The 20,249-nt window shown below is 45.7% G+C and overlaps 2 protein-coding genes across 6 annotated transcripts in view; one reads left to right on the top strand and one right to left on the bottom strand.

Annotated features, from left to right (window-relative positions):
* The window catches only part of STX11 (syntaxin 11), a 49,301-nt gene extending 38,068 nt beyond the window's left edge, over positions 1 to 11,233 (top strand). For all 5 annotated transcript variants that reach the window (XM_076074963.1, XM_076074962.1, XM_032973586.2 and 2 more), the window contains 4 exons: positions 3,461 to 3,655; positions 5,144 to 5,428; positions 7,775 to 8,044; positions 9,097 to 11,233. In XM_076074963.1, the coding sequence (XP_075931078.1) occupies positions 3,518 to 3,655; positions 5,144 to 5,428; positions 7,775 to 8,044; positions 9,097 to 9,273 (870 nt within the window). In that variant the 5' untranslated portion in view covers positions 3,461 to 3,517 and the 3' untranslated portion in view covers positions 9,274 to 11,233. The remainder of the gene's footprint in view (positions 1 to 3,460; positions 3,656 to 5,143; positions 5,429 to 7,774; positions 8,045 to 9,096) is intronic.
* Positions 1 to 19,896, bottom strand: part of ARL13B (ARF like GTPase 13B) — a 48,733-nt gene extending 28,837 nt beyond the window's left edge. Inside the window, exons 1-4 of the mRNA XM_032973584.2 lie at positions 19,723 to 19,896; positions 17,702 to 17,773; positions 15,560 to 15,630; positions 13,958 to 14,207 (exon numbers count right to left, since the gene is read on the bottom strand). Of these exons, the coding sequence (XP_032829475.2) occupies positions 13,958 to 14,207; positions 15,560 to 15,630; positions 17,702 to 17,760 (380 nt within the window). The 5' untranslated portion in view covers positions 17,761 to 17,773; positions 19,723 to 19,896. The remainder of the gene's footprint in view (positions 1 to 13,957; positions 14,208 to 15,559; positions 15,631 to 17,701; positions 17,774 to 19,722) is intronic.
* Between the last annotated feature and the right edge of the window lie 353 nt (positions 19,897 to 20,249).

Raw genomic sequence — 20,249 nt, 5'->3', positions numbered from 1 at the left:
TAGTAAAACTGGCTGTATAATCGTGGGCATTTTGCAATGCCAGTTTTCTTTTTCTCTCGAAAGATATTATAGGGCAAAACTTGCTCCGTGATTTGAAGCTATTTAAAAATCCCAAATAACAAGGCACACCTCCTCAACCCCTGCAGTTAAACGGCACAGATGCCGGCACCGCCCCAGAGAGAAATGCCACGCTGCACAGTTTGTTTAGGACACCTGACAACCGATTGTGACATTCGGGTAGATGTACGACGCAATTTAATCTTACATAGAACTACTGTAGTCATGCAAAGCATCCCTGGTTGGTGCTATACAGAAATTACAATACAGTACTCGGAACTCAATAAGCCATTGCGCAATCAGAACCAGCTCAAACGTAGTCAAAGCAAACAAATGTTTTAAAACTTCAATTAAAAATATGTCGTTTGTGCCAGCATCATTCTTAATGTCTTGGAATAGAGTTGCAGAGGCAGGGAGCATAACAACTGTAAAGGTCTTCGACTCTCCTGACTTTAGATGAAATCTAGGAATGAACAGGAGTCCAGTACTGACTGATCTCAAAGAGCGATGAGGTGCATAAGGCGTCAGCAGTTCCTGTAAATATTAAGGCACAATATTGTGAAGGTCCTCATAAGTAGTAAGCATACTTTTTGTTCCATCAATCTTAAAGTCAGTCCAATTATTTGTAAATTAGAGTAATATGTGGTCACATCAGATCTCGGAAGCTAAGCAGAGTTTCCACCTGCTAAATACTTGGGTTGGGAGACTCCCTGGGGATACCAGGTATTGTAGGCTTGGGTTCAGAGGTTATCCAAAGTTGGCAATACAGAAATTCATGACTGAATCTATTCATGCAGAGATGAGTGTTTTATGTCATCGTATGCATGGGGGTTTCTCCGGGCACTCCGGTTTCCTCCCAAATGCCAAACAATCGGTAACGCAATCGGCCAAACATTGCGATACAGGACACTCTTGAAAAAGAGTGACTCAGTGAGGCTTTCCTGTGGAAACAAATAACGTTACCATCAGCACTTAGTTTTCCCATTTTTCTTCGTGCAAAGAGTTTACGTCTTCAAGTGTTACATATTTCTCTTCATCTGGAAGACAGTCTAATTCCTGGGCAACGTGTTTTTTGTTTTGCCAGAGATCTGCATCACATTCTTTCACTTATTTTCAATGAAGGATGGCAGCAACTTGGAGAGGCCTTCATCCAGCAGCAGACTGATATTGGCAGTTGATGAAGATATAGATTTTGTGATAGAGGCCTTAACTCTGTCCCCCATAACTCAGTCCCTCCCCCCGACCACAACAAAAATAACTGCTACTTGGCCATACCCAATGAAACGGGTGACATCTGGCAGTAGTCATACATTAATAAGCACGTGGAAACAAAAGCACGAGACATGGTGACGGCGGTGCACTTCAGTTCACGCCCGCTCCCTTGAACCTCAGCTGTCAGTGCCTCCCTGTTGAAACCAAACCACGCCGAACGAGCCTGACCCAAACTAGGTTCGGTGTGTTCCGATGTGCACAGTCACATGCCCGCCGTCTGCTGGCTAACCATGCTGGTGAAGTTCCCTGTGAGCGAACCCCCGTGAATGCATACAAAGACGAAACAAATCTCTGTACAGATAGATTCCAGTAATTCATTTCTGAACGTGCAGTCTCCTGACTACCTAGAATCTTGACCTTAACCGATATTAATCGGTTACATCCCTCTTAAAACCGAGCGAGTAACACCGCAGTGCCTCACGAGAGTGCTCCTGTATTTTTAAACGTTTTACTCACGGAATAAATATTGTACTTGCGTGGGAAATATACCTTAAGAGGAGAGCTCTGTCTGTCAATCCACGCAAAATGGGGGGGGGGGGGGGTGCATGATAACTGAACTAATTATGATACAATATGATCCTAACTTTAGTATAAAGATGTTGCTATTAGTATTAGGGCCTGTAATCTCCAGCGAAACGCTCATCTTCAAGATGTGTACATATATATGTGTAACCTGCTATGACATGGATTGCAAAATGGACAATGACAAAGAAATTGGATCAAAAGCTGAAAACTATGCAATGAAAAAGATCCTCGTATAACCTTAACAGACTTTTGGGGCAAGTGCTGTTAGCGAGCAACTATGAAAGCCGAAACGGCACACGACGGGGTGGGTGGCCAGCACCACGTCCGACCGCCTTTGTTTCCCAAGTGGCGATGTTATTAGAAACCACACCAGGTACTAATTTTGAGGCTGAGTGGACCTTAGGGGAGGCCCAGGACTGGTTCAGATAAACGCCACTAGTGTTGGCCGTGATCCAGAATGGAACTCGGGTCCCCGGGTTCCCAACGCAGTGCACTAACCGCTACGCCACCGCTCCCGTCAAGACAGTTAGCGATGGGCATGCACCTGGTTACACAGGTCGGCTGATCACCACAACAAACAAAATGTGCCAGAATAGGGCAATAATGAAAAGCACAATGCTGGTAGTTACAGTAATTCGTACACTCCACCAAATGACAAGTTTAATAAACGGCTCGGCCTAAACATCGACCGCAGTCAATAAAACTGAAGGACAAAACCTTTAGTCATAACTGCAAAGCTATTTTGAGAGCTTGTACCCAGGGTACCGTGTGTTTTACAAACAGGTTGAATTTTGCTCAAGGTTGCTTTGATAGTTGCTAAGCATGAGCTAACCCCCAGCTGAAGATGTAATACGTAATTGTACTGCAATGGATTGATCCAAGAAAGCTCAACCGAGTCTCAAAACACTTTCACGAGGGTCCTGCATTGGTACATGTGGCCAATACATAATAAATACTAGACGCAATTATAAAGATATAACCCTCAAGTACTATACTTGTTGCTATCATCATCAGCAGCAGCTATGATCTATTCACTGCTCGATGAAAGCCTCTTCACGCTGTCACCATCTCCCATGGTCTTGTGATGCAACGATCCGTCTCACTCCTGCACACAACCTGAGCTCAGCACTCCTCTGTAGTAAACTTCCTCTCGGCATATTTCTCCTTTGACTGCTATTCCGTTATCAGTCTCAACCGCCTGCCATAATCCTTCTTGCGACTTGTCCTGCCCACATACGTTAAAATATGTATATTTTTTTATTTGTTTTTTGACCCTTATGTTCCCATGTCTATCTCCCCGTGTAATTCCTGGTGCGGGATGGGAGAGGGCCAGTTACATAGATGGGCATTAGAAAGGTCTCCATCAGTCTTGCAATCAAGGGGAAGAGCTAAGAAGAGATGGTGAGACACAGTTGGGGTGGATTTTGGAGGTCCCTTGTCAACTGTGCAGCAGCTGTCGGATCTGGGAGAAGGTAGAAAGCGAAGTGTGTGGCGGTGCCATCAATGGGTTTGGCCATGATGACATCTTGGTCTTGAAATAATGAAGATCATGAATGAGAATTTAAAATATAATATTTTGCTTCCTCCCTCACCCCCCCCCAAACAGACCCCTGGACTGATCTGGGAGGCAGGGCAGGCAAGCGGCTGTGCTTAAAGCAACAGGATGAAAGACAGATTGCAAGAGCTTATTACAATATCGCACAAGACCGAAGATGGTAAATCGGTCGTGGATGACGAAGTCGACAGCAGGCAGGAATCCGTCATCTTTGAGCATGAATCCCCCATCCCATCCCTGCACGAGGTGAGGCACTCAATACAACAGGGGTTGTGAGGTGGCTGGGTGGCCCGGATGCTAATCCTGTCACAGCACCACGCCAACACTACTCGGATCTCGGGTGTGAATGAGCAAACCACCCACGATTAATCCAGGTTTTCAACCGTTGGGTCACAACGAGCTTTGAAGGTTACAGCCATTTCGATGATCGCGCAAACAAACTTTCTCATAACTGGCGTTTGTACCAAAAATGTAGCTACTGCTCGGCAATGAACGGAAATCTAGCTTGACCACCCGATTGTGAAATTGTAGTTGTTGCTCTGCATCGACATCAGCCATGCGACAGAAGGATGACGGAAAATAATCGAGACGGAATGAATGTTGCACGCTGGCAGATAATGAAAATAAACTAAAGGAAAGTGAGTGCATTCAATACTGGGAGAAGATACAAATATTCCAGTGAAGTTGGTCTTTGATCAGACAGTCAAGTGGCATTTCCAGTTTACAATAGTGGAATGTAGCTTTGTTCTGCAAAAAAAGACACAGGCATGTTTTTAAAATAGTATGAAAGAGTAAATGAACATAAATATATAGTTACGGCTGGACATTCTGCATGAGTGAAATCATAGATCCAGCCAAGTGTACTGTGGCATGTAGTGTGTGACACAATAATAAGGCTGTGGTTTAAAAGGCAAATTTGGTGTCAACTCAGCCAAATTATCCCTCCGGGAGCTGATAGAATAAGCACCACTTTGTCAAAAGTCAATATTGGTTATTTTATGGTGAGACCGAGCTCAAACTGAAACACATTTCTGTGTTTCCACAACAGGCTCAAGGCCACCATACTTGCCACCCAATGCTTGTTTGGCTGTGGACACGCTATGACTATGATGGCACACACTATGCCGCCACTGAGCATTTTATCAGGTCCTCTAAAACAGCAGTGGCGAACCTAAAGCCCACAGGCTGGGCGAGGCGCACGTCTTAATTTCATCCAGCCCATGGGAAAATGAGCCCTAGCACTTGAAAACGACCCGCAAACGACATTTACCTGTCATTTCAAACATCTAAGGCACACTAATCGGGTACTAGAGGAGACTTTTTTGACCTGGTAAACAACACTGTTTCTAATTTCAGCATGCATAGTCACGTGTGCGACTGCACCGGACTCTTGCAGTGGCAGATAGTGGTCGAGGTCTGTCTGCTAATGTGTGGCCTGGCCGAATTGCATTTGAAACTCTTGCCGTGTTCTTCGGATTTGAAGACACCCTGGAAAGCAAGACACACCCCAAACTTGGGTGTCATTTTGAAAATAACAAAACATTTCTAGTATACACGAAGTCCTGGGAAAGCGGGAAACAAAGGGTATAACATGCAAAGTTGAGAAATACAGGAACGGCCACTGGAACAAAAAAGCGTCTTGTAAACCGGAGAATTTGGTATCCGGCACCCGGTAAGGGAAGTGTCCTGTCCTTGCTCTCGAACCTAACACTGTCCCCGTCGTGGCGGCTCCAGGAAACCGAGGCGATCCAGGATGAAATCGAGCGCCTCCAGTCGGACGTGCGGCGCATGGGCAAGCAGAACGCGCGCTTCCTCACCTCCATGCGGCGCCTCAGCAGCATCAAGCGCGACGCCAACGCGGTGGCGCGCGATGTGCGCCTACGCGCCGAGCGGCTGCACAAGCGTCTGCAGCTGCTGACTGCCAGCTGCGAGCAGCTAGAGGCGCGGCAAGGGGCACAGTCAGCGGCGGCGCGCATCATCCGCGCGCACGTCAATGCCCTCACCCAGCGCTTCCACCAGGCAAGCGCTGCAGGAATCTGATAAGCTTATGAAACTTTTTTTTTTTCAACAGGTGGTCTGTATTTCACACTCGTCCAGTAAGTGGATGGATGCGGCAGCCACCCGCGCCGATGCGCACCCCCCCACCCCCCAACCCCGCGTCAAAAAAGGAAGCGCCTCGTGTGTTCGCTTTGTGGTAGCTCGCTGGAATTCACTTGAGGATCTTGCCGATTCCGTCAAGGAGCATAAACCGTCACGCCAACTCCGGTCATCCTCGCAACAGCGGCGGCTTTTCATTAGCCATGGAACAAAGACGGTGGTCACCGCACCACGCGCCCTCAGATGAGCTTCTTTGGCTGTCTGGAACGCTCTTCCTTACGATATGAGGAAGCCACGGGAGCTATGCACTTTTAAATCTAGATTGGCCAAGTATAATGGACTTTTTAAAATTTTGTACACAAGTAGGATACATATGTTTCAAGGGTGTATAAATGTTTATTCATCCTATCAGTTTTTTCAAACAAATTTTAATCAATGAATGTCAATTATTTGACAATAAATAGTGAACCATAAATCCAACAGCTGTTATGTCATGAACTTGGCTCAACACAGTGGAATTCATTACATCTGAAAAGAGTCTAGATTTGAAGCTTTCGTGACTGCAGGAATCCATACTCTCTGGTTCTTTCGGTAAAGTGACGTAGGTAGAAAATACAATTAAATCACGACGTTTCGATTGCGACACAAGAACCCACCTGAAGATGATTGCTTATGTTACAATCGAAACGTCGTGATTTAATTTAATTTTATACCTACGTGACTTTACCGAAAGAACCATAGAGTATCTGAAAGGAGCTTCAAAATATAGTAAAGTCTTTGAAAATCTGCTTACTTGCCCTGTTAGGCATAGTAAAGGCGTTGCCAATTTAGGTGTGGCTGCCAGGTATCTCATACTTGCTAAACTTGCTGTGACAGTTTGATCTGATCGCCCTAAAACCCTAGCGCAGTCCATTCAAAGTGGCCTTAGCACTGAGCACCTAAAAGGGGAAGGTGTGGTCATGCATGACGTCAACTGAGCAAATATGTCTAAATGAAAAACGTGTTTGGACACCGTGCGTTTGAAGTTGTGATGAACTACACAGAAGCCAGCCGCTCCCTGACCATGAGATCAACAAGCAGGGGTCTCCGCGTGTGAACGTCATACCCAGGGATTAATTTTAGCTGGGTCTGTCCGGGTCAATGACCCGGAAAACATTTCCACACCCGACAACACCTTATTCCATGTATGCTTCTCACCTATGGCTTTGGTTATCACTCGTCACGTGGCACCTACTAAAGTCAAATGGCGACCCAAAATATATTCGGTGAAATGTTAAGCCCTTATTGTACATGAGCGGGAAGGGTAGCTCAGAGTCAGTCCTGTCAGATAACTGAGCAAGCGACACTGAGATTCTGTGTTAAGAATCCGGGTTTCAGACACCCATAGTTAAACCGAATTTTCAAAATACAGCGAGTTGACTTTCAGCCTGGCCAACAATTGCTGTGATAAAACACGATGCTCTATTGCTTTTTTAACTTAATTAGAATAATTTCAACTAAGAATAGACCTGTGGTTTGATTGACGTGAAAAAAATACACTCTGCAGCGCATATAACAGGTATATTTCTCCAGTGGACAGAGGGCCTACCGCAGCAGTAGTTCTGTGGCTATTCTTTGAGCATGTTGGTGATCTAGCTGCGAGCATTTGCCAATGGAGAATTTATTTCTTGCATGCCACGGCTGCGACGATAGCACAAGTGGAATATAAACGAGGTGAAAAAAAAAACACGCATGTGGACGGGAGTCATCTTTATGAGAGTTTTCGTGCCTCCCTGTGACAGACAGGCGGACGGAGCATACGCACAGATGCCTTCACGCTTAGCTGGAGAGCGTGAATGACAATAGGAATAACTATTAACTACTGTCAATTTACTGCTAGATTAAAGTCTCCCCCCCACACAAATTTTCGTGATTGGTGTTGTCTGACCATAATTCACTATGCAGGTTGGTGCGGGTTGGTGAAGAAGTGGGGTGGTCAGGACCAGTGTACTCTCGACTGATGTTAGCCATCGTCGAGAATCAATCTTTTTTCCCCATCATGGATTTTTTTGGGAGTAGAGACATTTATAGACAGAGGAAAAGAGCGTGTATTGAAGGGGGAGGGAATTTCACACGATAGGGCACAGCAAAGTAGAAAGAAAAAAAAAAACCTCCCACGAGGCGAAAGTTGACTGGTGGTTTCAGCACAGCGTGCCGCGTCCCCAGTAGGAATGTAACGGCGAGAAAAAATAAATAACAAAAAAAATGTCACAACCCCACGCCCTGCAGGTGATGCTGGAATACAATGCAGCAGAAATAGCGCAGCGGGAAAACTGCAAGCGGCGCATCGCCCGGCAGCTGGAGATCCTGGGCTCGCAGCCGGCGTCGGACGCCGAACTGGAAGAACGCATCGAGCAGGGCAACTGGGAGGTGTTCGCCATGGGCATCCTTGGGGAGACGCGCTCCGCCAAGGCAGCCCTCAACGAGATCGAGCAGCGCCACCAGGAGCTACTCAAGCTGGAGCAGCGGTTGCGCGAAGTCCATGATCTCTTCTTGCAGGTGTGTGGCGCACGACCCTCTTACGGGCTTCCAGTGTGTGTGTGACCTCGTGTGTTAGGCGTCTAAAATGCAGGTGTCTAAAATGGGTTGCCGCCTGGTATACGATAGGTCGTGGGTTCGATCCCAACCCTGACGCCTGTATATTTGGAGTTTGCATGTTCTCCCTGTGGTCATGTGGATTTTTCTCAGGGTCCTCCGCTTTTTCCCTCCCCATTCAGAATTGACAAGCGTTTAGAGTATTTGGCCGCTATAAATATCCACGCGATAAGCCCACTTCGTTTAGTTGTCATTTGTGATAGCCAGGTTGCTTCTGAAAATAAGCTTTATAGTTCAGTGGGCCTTACCCAGTAAAATAAAAATAGTAATAGTTACCTGATCGAAATACCCATTACACAACCTCTGGCAGTGCCCAGTGTGAGCTAATACAGGTGTCCTTTGTGTGATCTCCTTTAGGTCCCATTAAATAACTTTAAAAGTGTGGCCTGTGCCTCCCAAAAGGGCCAGGTCCTCTCACGCCTCCGATTTTTTTGTGTCTACTTCTTTCTTACTGCCGGGGCTAAGAGCTAAGGTGGATGGTAAATTATTAGCGGCATTGCTTCCAATGTTCAGGTGGATGTATTCATTATTGAGTCCAGAAACAATTGAATCTCGATGCATAATAATCCTAACTGTATTTTAAATGACATCAGATGAACAATGGGTAGATAAGTCAATTCATCAAGGAGTGTACATAAACAGTTATGTATGTATGTTGAACTTCTTTCACACCGGCCGTAGCCAACCGTACTAATCCGAGGTGCAGAATTATGATCTGCAGGTAGTAATTGATTCAATGTCTTGAAATAAAATAATTAAGAAATTAACTGAATAATAAATAAATGGACAACACTATACCTCGCAACATAGAAATACGATTAGCGTTTAGTTCATCATTCTCCTATCCCGCTAGCATTTGCTTAAGCTGAAATTCCTTTACCGGTTTCGATTTGCATAGTCTCATCAGCCAAGTAACTCTTAGTTTGTTTGCCCCCCACATTCCCACTCACCCTTAGATGGCACTGCTGGTGGAAGAGCAGGGCGAGATGGTCAACAACATCGAGAACACGGTGACCAACACGCAGGACTACATTGCGCAGGCCAATGAGACTTTCCAGAAGGCCATCAAGTACCAGAACCGGAACCCGTTCCGGAAACTGTTGCGCTGCTGCTGTTGCTGCTGCTACAGTTAACACCTGCCCTCCTCCGCTACGTTATCTACGCTTTTAGCTGACCCCGCGGAAGATCGGATCACGCCCCCCAACCTTCCGCTGACATTGTCTGCTGCGAATTCTGCCTGTCTCCCACGTGCTGACTTACAACCCTCCCGGCCCAGCGAAAGCTTTTTTTCTATTAAGAGTTCGCCGGCTGGTTTCCACGGAATATGTTACTCCAGGTTATTCCACATGTTGAGTATGTCTTCTCTGCAAGCGTCACCATGCACTACCTCTGGGGCATATTCAGGATTTGTTGAAGTTCAACTCCTGAAGGTGCCCCGCAGCAGTGCGGCAAAATCTCAAAATAATAAAAATCTCAATGCGTGGCCTAACCCAGAAGACCACCGCTCGGATCACGATTGTCTGCAGGAGTTTGCGTGCTAATTAATATGTTTAATTGTTAACTCAGTTTTACCCCCCTGAGTGCATGTTTGTCTGAGGCAGAAACATGCATGCTTAATTACTGCATGCATTCTTCATGCACTGGTGGGAATTTGGATGCCTGCTTTGCTGCAGGGCCACTTCAATTATTTCCTCTTTGGCAGTAGGCTACGACTGTCGCGAGATGCAGTTGTCGCCGTAAATGTTTTCAAGATAAAGTGTGTTTGTCGTGCAGAGTAATTATTGTCAGGTCAACTTGACTGTCAACAAAAAGGATGACGTAGCTGTGCAATTCTAGGAATTTCTATGCAGTCAAACTGAATCCACATTAACAGTTGAATGTTTGTAAAATCCAGCATTATATATGTATATATTTTTTAATGAAATGCTAAAAACAAAAAAATATCAAATGCAGACTGGCTAAGCCTTACTGGAAGCTTCAATTCTTCAGTGTTCATTTCACATGTATGCTTTGTGTTGTTTAATATAGCCTTATTAAAGATGCTAGGAAGATGTTCCTTGTACTATCATTAGATGAGTTGTAATAAAGGTTTAAATTAAGAACTGCAATGTTAAATAATTCCTGTCCACTTGGATTAACTCCTTCTGAGCTCAACTCTGTTGGCTTATCACACCAACAGCAGATGCACACTGCATTTAAACTAATTGATTCAAACAAATATTCAGAGAGATTTGCCAACTTTTAGTTAGGCCCACTGCCCATCATATCCTGGTTCTTTAACATTGGAAAGGTTCATAATCACTTGCTTATTATCTTGGCATCACTTGCATAAGAGTCATAATAATGTAGCATCACTTGCTTAAGGTTCATAATAATGTGGCATCACATGCTTAAGCAACTTGAGTGAGTCCACCAACAGTGAAGATCTCACACTGTTAAGCTTCTGATAAGGGATTTACAAATAAAGGCATGTGTTAATTGGTTTTGCTGGCTCCCAAACAGGCTGTCAGTTCTTGGCATATTTATTTTTACCATCACTGTATTTTGTACGCTTTCTTGTTATTACCGTAAGTTAATTTCTTTTAAAATAATTGACAACTCTTTCAACTTATACATGTAAATACAAATGCAATACCATTCACTGGCAATAATTTTGTTCAGCCTATGCAAAATAAAATAATTCACACGAACGAAATGGGCACAATGCTATCTTGTTTTTCTTCACACGTTTAACTAACCCCACCTGTGCATCACCACGCAAAAGTAAGCTAGCAACTTGAAGTTGGATTCTACTTTGAGAGTTTTTTTTCCCCCCAAAACGTTCTTTAGTGTAGAGAGCATTACTAGTGCAACCTATTCAACTTGTTTAATCCCGTGCTGCTGCTCACATTTGGCTTCAGAAAACGCACTGCACCGTACCGTTTATGCGAATTAAAATAGCAATGTGTCATTACCAGTGGGGAAACTCCATTTTCGTACTGCATTCCTTGCTGCATTTAAATACCATTGTATGTATATAGCATGCTAACAGTATATGTAAACGTATTTTTCTATATTACGATCGTGTGAATAAAGTTGTAAAGAAGGAATACATTCCAACTTTTGTCCCTTTTTAAGCTCAAATGCTAACTTTGCACTCTGAACCCCGGCGACCTCTGTTCGACTCCATTGGTGACGAGTGATATATTCATCATTTGTGAGCCACCCTTTATCCAAACTGCACTGACCAGCGTGAAGTATGCTCAAACAACCGACATGATCGGAAGATGTCGTGAGGCTTTCATCCAGCAGTGTAATGATCAATGGTTAAGATTAAATGGCAAAAATATACAGGCCTGGCAGGGTTCATCATGGATCATTGTTCCAGAAGATAACATTTAAATTACCCAGTCAGACTGGCTCAGCTTGCACGCCGAGTTCGTAATCATCATTTTAACTACAGAAATGTGTTTAAATAGAATGACAAAGTCTGAAAGAAATGTGAGGAAATGTTCTTGTCAGCCTTCACTTGCCTGCCAATCTCACAAAACAAGCTTTGGATTACTTCACGTGAAGTACTGGCAGAAAAATAGATCTCTCATCAACTTCTTGGCAATGATGATGCTGCACATGCAAATAAGCTCATGAATATCTCCCCACTGACAATAATGTGGACCTTATATATCCACAGCGATGTTTGCTCTGGCTAAATACACTACTTCTAGACTCATGGTCATCATCCATCAGCCATGATCAATCTACTGCTGGATGAAGAAGCCCTAAAGCCATCACTAACATCATCTAACTTGAGGTTTTCTTTGGTCGCGAACCACTTCAATGCATGCCTCTGTAGCTTGTCATCCTCTGTATCTTGACTCATCACAACTTTCTCTTCACAATGACATCTACAATTGTTTTTTTTGCTAAGTTGTGTTCACATTCAAAACATTACTCCAATTCCTAGCATCCTCTGCATGTACCTGCAGTCAAAGGTCAAATGTGTCTCTATAGCTGTTTTCTTAAATCTGGATATGTTCGCAATACATTAATACATAATTATTCCTGTCTCCAACACCTTAACCCTAAAGTTCACCACTCTACTCTGCCAGTGTTTATGGGGTCCCTCAAACACCTATTGGGCTCACAAACTACCTGTATTATGCATATTACAACTTAGACACAACACATTCCTGCGGAGGGAGCTGGTAGGAACGTTGGGTTGCTCGGTCAATGGCCAGGGTCAACGGCGGCGTGGTGTATTCCGCAAATATGCCGCGGGCACAAGCCGGCGTGAGTAGGTTAAACGTTGAGTTTTATAAAGGCACCACGGGGTGACCAGCCCCTCCTCACCCAGCCCCACCCCTCCCATCCCCCACCCAGCCCCACCCTCCACCCAGCCCCACCCTCCCCACCCAGCCCCACCCTCCCCACCCAGCCCCACCCTCCCCACCCAGCCCCACCCTCCCCACCCAGCCCCTCCCCACCCAGCCCCACCCTCCCCACCCAGCGCCACCCTCCCCACCCAGCCCCACCCTCCCCACCCAGCCCCACCCAGCCCCACCCTCCCCACCCAGCCCCTCCCTCCCCACCCAGCCCCACCCTCCCCACCAAGCCCCACCCTCCCCACCCAGCCCCACCCTCCCCACCCAGCCCCACCCTCCCCACCCTCCCCACCCAGCCCCACCCTCCCCACCCAGCCCCACCCTCCCCACCCTCCCCACCCAGCCCCACCCTCCCCACCCAGCCCCACCCTCCCCACCCAGCCCCACCCTCCCCACCCAGCCCCTCCCTCCCCACCCAGCCCCACCCAGCCCCTCCCTCCCCACCCAGCCCCTCCCCACCCTCCCCTCTCCACCCAGCCCCACCCCTCCCATTTTTGGATGCACGACGGACGGACACAATAATCCCCTGTGGGCTGGTGTAACCAGGAGGTTCCTACCAGTAGAATGTTCTTGCCTACAGACATAATCATTATTCGGCATACAATGATCATCCTGCCTGTAAGTTAATGAATTGTCACAATTCGGTGTCAGAATTCAATGAGCAATTATTTTTCATCTCACTCGTACTGCCTGGATTGTGAAAATATCAGTTTGACAGCCACGTGGTAACCATTATTCTTAGTAGCAGAGTGGGCAGAAAGGTGCTGCCCTTACTTTGTCCACCAGAGGTAGCTCTGTTGCATTGTCTTCTGTGGGCCATTCTCTATAACTCTGCGAGAGTTCCGAATTTACATTTCCATCTCGTGAATTGATAGACAGCATAATCAGGAACAAAACGCAAATAATTATCGCGAGACTGAGCGATCACAGCAGCAGCTTTGGGAGGCCTGCATCCAGCAGTGGATTGACCATGACGACCATTCCAATAAAAACTGGAACGATTAATGGAAACATTGAGAAAGCAAGGTAGTGCGACAGTGGCTTTGCAAGCTAGCACTGAAGTACGCCACCCAAAAATTACCCTGGTGTCAGTACAGGGGCACCACGGTGATACGATGATAACTATCTTGCCTGGTATGCAGGTCGTGGAGGCGATCCCGACCCTGACACCTGTATATGTGGAGTTTGCATGTTCTCCCTGTGGTCACGTGGATTTTTCTCCGGGTCCTCTGGTTTTTCCCTTCACATTTAGAATAAACAAGTGTTTAGAGTATCTGGCTGCTATAAATTTCCACGTGATAAGCCGCTTTGTTGAGCTATCATTTGTGGCCAGGTCGCTTCTCAGAAAGAACTATATAGCTTAGTGGGCCTTTCCTGGTAAAATAAAAAAAGATGTATAGTTTAGTGTGACGTGGAGAGATGTATGGCGAGTGCGTGCATGCGTGCGAACACTCACACTAGCAGGGGCTTGCCGGCGACGCGCGGGTCGACCAGCACTGCCGACAGCGTCTCGTGCGCCTCCTGCAGCCGCTCGGTATCGCTTGAGTCGACTGCGAACACCACGCCGTGAGCCTCTGCCAAGTAGTTGTGCCAGATGCCCCGGATGGGCTTCCCTCCGCCCAGGTCGAACACCGTAACGTCAAAGCGGCCGAAGCGCATCTCCGCCTTGGAGAAGCCCACTGTAGGGGTGATGTCCTTGAGGTCCTCTGGATGTGAGAATTTACATCTTATGTTTTTTAATCAAATAACAAAAGACAACATTTTCCCAAATAACCTTTCAGATTACCCATTGGTAATTAATTGGTAATTCACCAGTCCATCAATTCAAGAAATGTATCACCTCTTGTTATTACAATTTTAAAGTGCTGCTTGTTGCTGGCTGCTGGGTATTTTGAACCAGTGCTTTGCAACCGTAATAAAAAAAAAACTTTATTTTTAAGTTCACTGAGAAGAGCCACACACATGTGTAGGTGTGTGTAAAGCCCTTTGTCAATCCACTGCTGGATGAGGGCTTCCCCACGCCATGCAGACCGTGGGGGTTATTTGAGGATGCTTCACCACGCTCATAAGTGTGCATTGGTGAAAGCAGGGGGCATAAATGTGGGTGCAAAAAGTTGCAATGTATTTTGCTGCAGTGCCCTGTTGCCCACAACCTAGTTTGCACACCGTGGATGTCCATCCAAGCAATATCCAGGCTCACAAGCTGCTTAGCTTCTGAGATCAGGTACATTCTGGGTGATTTAGTCAAATGCAACCTTTCACATTAACCATTGGTAATTTAACCTTTGCGTTTTAAAGCTCACATTTAGCTCAGACACTATATATATACAATAACTATATTTATGAGCAAGTGATAGCCCATTAAGACAAGTCTAATTTGCGAATGAGACACAGTAGCGATAAAAGAGGGAATTATAAATGTGGAAAGACAAAGGGGAAAAATATATATAGAAAGTCCTGAATTCAAATAACATCTTCTTTATAAAATCTCTAAAACAGTGGTGCTATTTTTGAGCATTTATTTCCGTTGAAAAAAAAACCCTGTTGTTTTCTTGGACTCAACATTTTAAAGAAGCAGTAAATTATTAATTCATAAGGCACTCAACTACCCAGCTGTGACAAGGAATGTGGATTATTACAGTTTCTAAAAACATACTGTTCAACCAAGAGCCTTCAGGCCAACACACTTCCTGCTTCTTTCCTTTGCTAAAGTTGGGAATTCCCTCCAATTATCTTTTTTCGCAAGCTCTCATAACCTTGATCAATGCAAGACACGTGTTAACGCTTTATCTGTTACAATTCTAAAAGTGCTGTTTGTTGCTGACCGTTAGAGGTTTAGGCTTTGGGCCTATGCTCAGCAACGATGTAAATAAAAATAGCGCCCTCTCGTGGAAATAGTGCCCACTGTCTCTAAGCACTGCTTTGTTGTACTGTTTGTGTACTGGTTGTCAATGCCAGCAAAGGCAGTACACAGCTCGTATTAAACTGACTCTCTGTTCATGAGTTGATGTTCAAATTGTAAAATGGGTAACTGTGGCTGAATGCTCTTAAATTATACCTCCTTGTAGCCCCTTGACAGCAGCGGTTTTCCCAGCATTGTCCAATCCAAGCATGACCAAGGTTACATCCCTGCACGAGAGGTTAGATACCAACAGTTTAGAGCACTTGCAGCACTATGAATCAGAAACAAAAGCAGCTTAAGCATTATAGGTTTTTGCCAAGGTTGGGAACCGTCTCCTTTCATCAACACATCATTAATGCACACACCTCAGTAACTTCTGCCACTGTTTTGTTGAAGCGTATGGCAATATTCAGGAGCTAAATCCCAATGTCATGATCTGTTAACCATGAGACGGCTTCAGGAGAGAGTTCATGTAGTTTTGCTACTCCTCCATTGAAGGAGCGCAGACCACAGTGGTTTACTATAAGGTCCATCGTTTGGTTTGCTTGACCACAGTTGCATTGTGGCTTGTCGTTAATTTCCCATTAATGGAGATGAGCGCATCGGCCGGTTGATGTTCTGTTTTGGTTGATGGTATACCAGTGTCTTCGAGGAATATCAAAGCCAAAAGGTATGATGTTTGGATCTTGAACGAGGTGTTCATTCTGGCAATATTATCAAAGTTATGCCCTGTGCAGCAAGGGCTATGTCATCTGCATATATGAACTTGCGAGATAATGTACATGGCAGGTCACATATATATGTTAAATAGTGACGATGGTAGTACCAAGCCTTGAGGGGGGCATTTTAATCATTCCCTTAAGGCTGTGTTTACCAGCAAAGTTTACCCTGAAGGTTCAGTTGCTAAAGAGTGTGTCGATTCAGTGTACAGTGGAATTCCATGCAGTGCTTTTGGCCATCTTCAGCAGCAGGCCATAACCCCGAATGGTGTCATAGGCAGCAGAGGTCAAAATCATTGTTGTCTCGGTTTTCTGTTGATGCTGTGGGTTGTGAAGGCAATGATCTGTTCGCAGTAACTATTAGGAAAAGTCTGGCAACTATGGCATGTCCCAAAAGTCTAGAGGTAGAGTACAAGAAGGATATTGGCAAGTAGCTGTAGAGAGAATGGCCAAGACTTTGGCTTGCTTTAATGTCTTTGGAGTACTGCCTGTCCTGTGCATGACGGTGAAGAAGTTTGCAAGCCACTGTTGTCTATAAAGTTCCAGATTGTTTAAGAACTCAGGTCACCAGCCATTTACATGTATATCCTGGTGCCTTACTGGATTGTCTGGCCCTGTGGGCTGTTATATTTAATGCTTGCGGTAGTTGGCCTAAGGTGATGGCGAGTCGTTTCCGGAGAGCTTGTTTCATGAACTTGTCCATTGGTGTCTTTGAGCAGGACAACATGTGGGAAGCCACAGTGTTCTTTTGTAGTTTTTGGCGGTCTGTATTCTGTTGGCTTTGAGGGCACCTAGGTTCTCATGGCGCTGCCAGGCTTTAGGGCTGGAGTGATTGAAATCCAAATCTGCAGTGACATCTTCCCAATGTTTTCTTCGTGCAGAGTTCTGATGAACTCATTCAATAGTTGTATTTATGATTGCAACATCACGTGTAGCTTTTCTAATATCCCCGTCTGGATATTGTTTTTGTGGCAGACGGCAATATTTCAAGTTTTTAGGCTTTGGCTGTAGGTTTTTTTAAATGGGCTTAAGTTTATTTTTTGTAGCCAGGCCAGTTGGCATTCCAAAAATTCCAACACAGCTGTGGTTTGAGAAGGTTATGACCGGCATCAGTTATCCAGAGTGTGTCACTGCCAGTCTGTTTTGGCTCTTCAAGAAGCCATTAGAGTGACAGATGTGACTGAACACACTAACCCTAAAACACAATGTTGCCATGTAGAAAATATGTCCTTCTATTACCCAATTAGTGCAGCTAATATGCTTGCAGTGATAAATAAATATAATTTGTGGGCCGTTTCGAAGTAGTAGAATTCCCGTAGCCGCAGGCCTTGTGAAATGAAGTTACGGACCAATTTCGGCGTATGTTATCCACATCACAATAAGTGGATGAGCCAATACTATATATTTTAAATATCTTTATAAATATACCTCTTCGGCAGGCACTAATGAGTGGTAGAGTGCATGGACGTATGGGGGGTGAACAGTGTACAGGCATCCACAGTTACATGATAGTCAAGCGGAGCAAAACGTGCATACAGTGCTGGAGGTATACAATATATCCAGCGCTGGTGTACATTACCTCATAGGCTTGCGTTTCCACTTAACCCAGCTGCAGCAGTTAGCAAAAACGCTGAACATTTTTCATCCACCCCTGCACACACACACACACAGGCATGAGTAATTATTAATACACTAGAAATCATCTCTCCGAAACACCCAATGCAATCGATACTGTACATAGAGGGTTTCATAAATTAGACATGTTAGTTTAAGCATGCCAATCAAGTAATTAACATGGTATTGTTTGATTAACATAGTTCACAAGTTTAATTTACTGAGGTTTATTCGTGGTGTGCTCACGATCTTTAACACTGTTCTGCATTGTTTATGTCGGGTGGAACAGCGGCGCATTGGTTTGTGGACTGCGCTATTAAGCTAGCAACCTGAGTTCCATTTCCGACCATGGCTAACGTCACCGGCAAGTGATATCTGAATCGGTCCTATCCCCAGTCCACCTTTACCAAACTGCATTGACCAGTGTGGTGATGTCGGAATAAATAAACCCCACAACTAACACAGCATGGAGATGCTTTCAGAAGAGTTACATATTACAGGATAACTCATCTGATCCGTTACCATAATATCTATGACTATTATCCGTGCACGTGTGTGAATACACGATTTGTCGTTACAATCATGAAATGCTGTTTAATATGGAAAAGAGGTGGTAACTTCACAACGACAACAATAGCAAAAAGCATTTCAAGGCCATTGGTGATGAACAAATCTATTGTTTCAAATAACTGACAGCACCAAAAGTCAGCCACAACAATGACGAGAAAAAAAAAGCCTTAACACACTTCTAAACTTGGGGGACCTTGTTTCGCATATTACTCGCTCACGTGTGGACAAAACAGTTCAGAATAAAAATATGTATTTATACTTTTTCACAATTGTCCAGTTCGGGGCGATTTGATTGCGTTTTGCCGTAGCCTTCAGTTGCTGGGGAGGCGCTGTCTACGGAAAACTATGCGAAACCAACCATTTGTTTACTCTGCGAGCAATGAAGTGGGTTCATTAACAACAGGCGCACAGCTCTGCGTTACTAGGGCAGCCACCGATTTACCGACACTTCAAAACGCGCGTGACTATTGGCAGCTTAACACGAGGAATTGCATGCGGTACGTTACAAATCCGACCCGTCACATACTTGCCCTGATCAATTAATCGACCACACCAGCGCAGCATTTGTACACGGCGAAGCTATAATTGCCTAACGTGTAATGTATTTTGACATATTATACGCCTATACTCAAGTCAGATATGCGACGTTTTACTGTGATCCCAACGTCCTATGTATTTAATCAGGATGGATTCAAGACAGTCCTGCATTGGGATGCTTGACTCGTTAATTTTAAATCAGTCAAATCAAGACGGGCACTCCCAGTTACGTTGTCTTTAACAGTCGATGTGATGTATTTATACAGTACACGGTTAATTAAAAGCCATTAACACAGTCCGCGCCGTTTCTCAAAATCGACCCAAACCTTATAGAATTATTATATCACCATCAGCAACAGCCACATTGTCAATCCGCGCGAGCTTATTAAATCGCTCCATCTCCTTGGCGGGCGTTAAAAGGGGGGAAGGGGCCTCTCGGTACAGAATCACCTTGAGACAACGGCAGCCAGAAAATTAACAAACAAAAAAGCGAAACCATTCTCAATATTTGGGGAGGTGGGAGCAACGTATTGAGACCGACCCCTGTTGGAGACGCCGAAACCTCCCCACCGCGGGAGAGAAGGGAGCGCGGGGCTGGGGGGGTTGAGGCACCTCGGCCGGGCAAGCGGCCTAGGAAAAGCGTAAGGTTTTCCCGCGCAGCTAGGCCCGTTGCGACGCTCATGCGTAAACATGGCAACCGTGTGAGGCCGTGAGAGCGAGAGCCGTGAGGGCGATAGCCGTCGAGCGCGCCGAAACTCGGCAAAGGGCGACCGAGTTGCCGAGAGACAGAGAGAGAGAGGGCGGTGTGTGTGGGGGGGGGGGAGGAGGAGGAGGGTGAGGAGAGCGGAGAAAGACGAGGTTCGACGTGGAAAGCTTTACCGTTGCGCCCGGCGGCGGCGGTGGCGGCGGTGGCGAGAGTCGCGCTGAGCAGGCGGCTTCATCAGCTGCGATGAGGCGCTCGGGCAGCGCGCGCCACCGGGGATATCCCCCTCCACCCGCCCCGCGCTTGCCGTGACGTCACGTACAACGGTTTCCCGCGCAACTTGGGATTCCCTCCCTCCACCACCACCACTACCGCCGCCGCTTTCAACAACAACAAAAGCAGCAGCAGCAGCTACAACAGCGACAGAGTAACCACAACACGAGCTCAGCCAAGCAGGTTGGCAGGAGGGTGGGAGGGAGGGGGGTGGGCCGGGACGCACAGCAAACAGCAACCGGCGGCGGTCAAAGTGGTAGCTACATTTCGATTTAAAGCTTTCGTGACTGCAAGGATTCATCTTCTTTGGTTCTTTCGGTAAAGTCACCACGTAGAATGAGAATAAAATAATAAATTAATCAAATAAAATAACACAATAAAATTCTCACGACGTTTCGGCCACAACACAAGTGGCCTTCATCAACGTCGT

The sequence above is a fragment of the Petromyzon marinus genome, chromosome 51 (assembly GCF_048934315.1).
Source record: "Petromyzon marinus isolate PM22_M1 ecotype Great Lakes invasive population chromosome 51, UKy_Petmar_22M1.pri1.0, whole genome shotgun sequence".
Taxonomy (NCBI): domain Eukaryota; kingdom Metazoa; phylum Chordata; class Hyperoartia; order Petromyzontiformes; family Petromyzontidae; genus Petromyzon; species Petromyzon marinus.
This window is presented reverse-complemented; position numbering and strand designations above follow the sequence as displayed.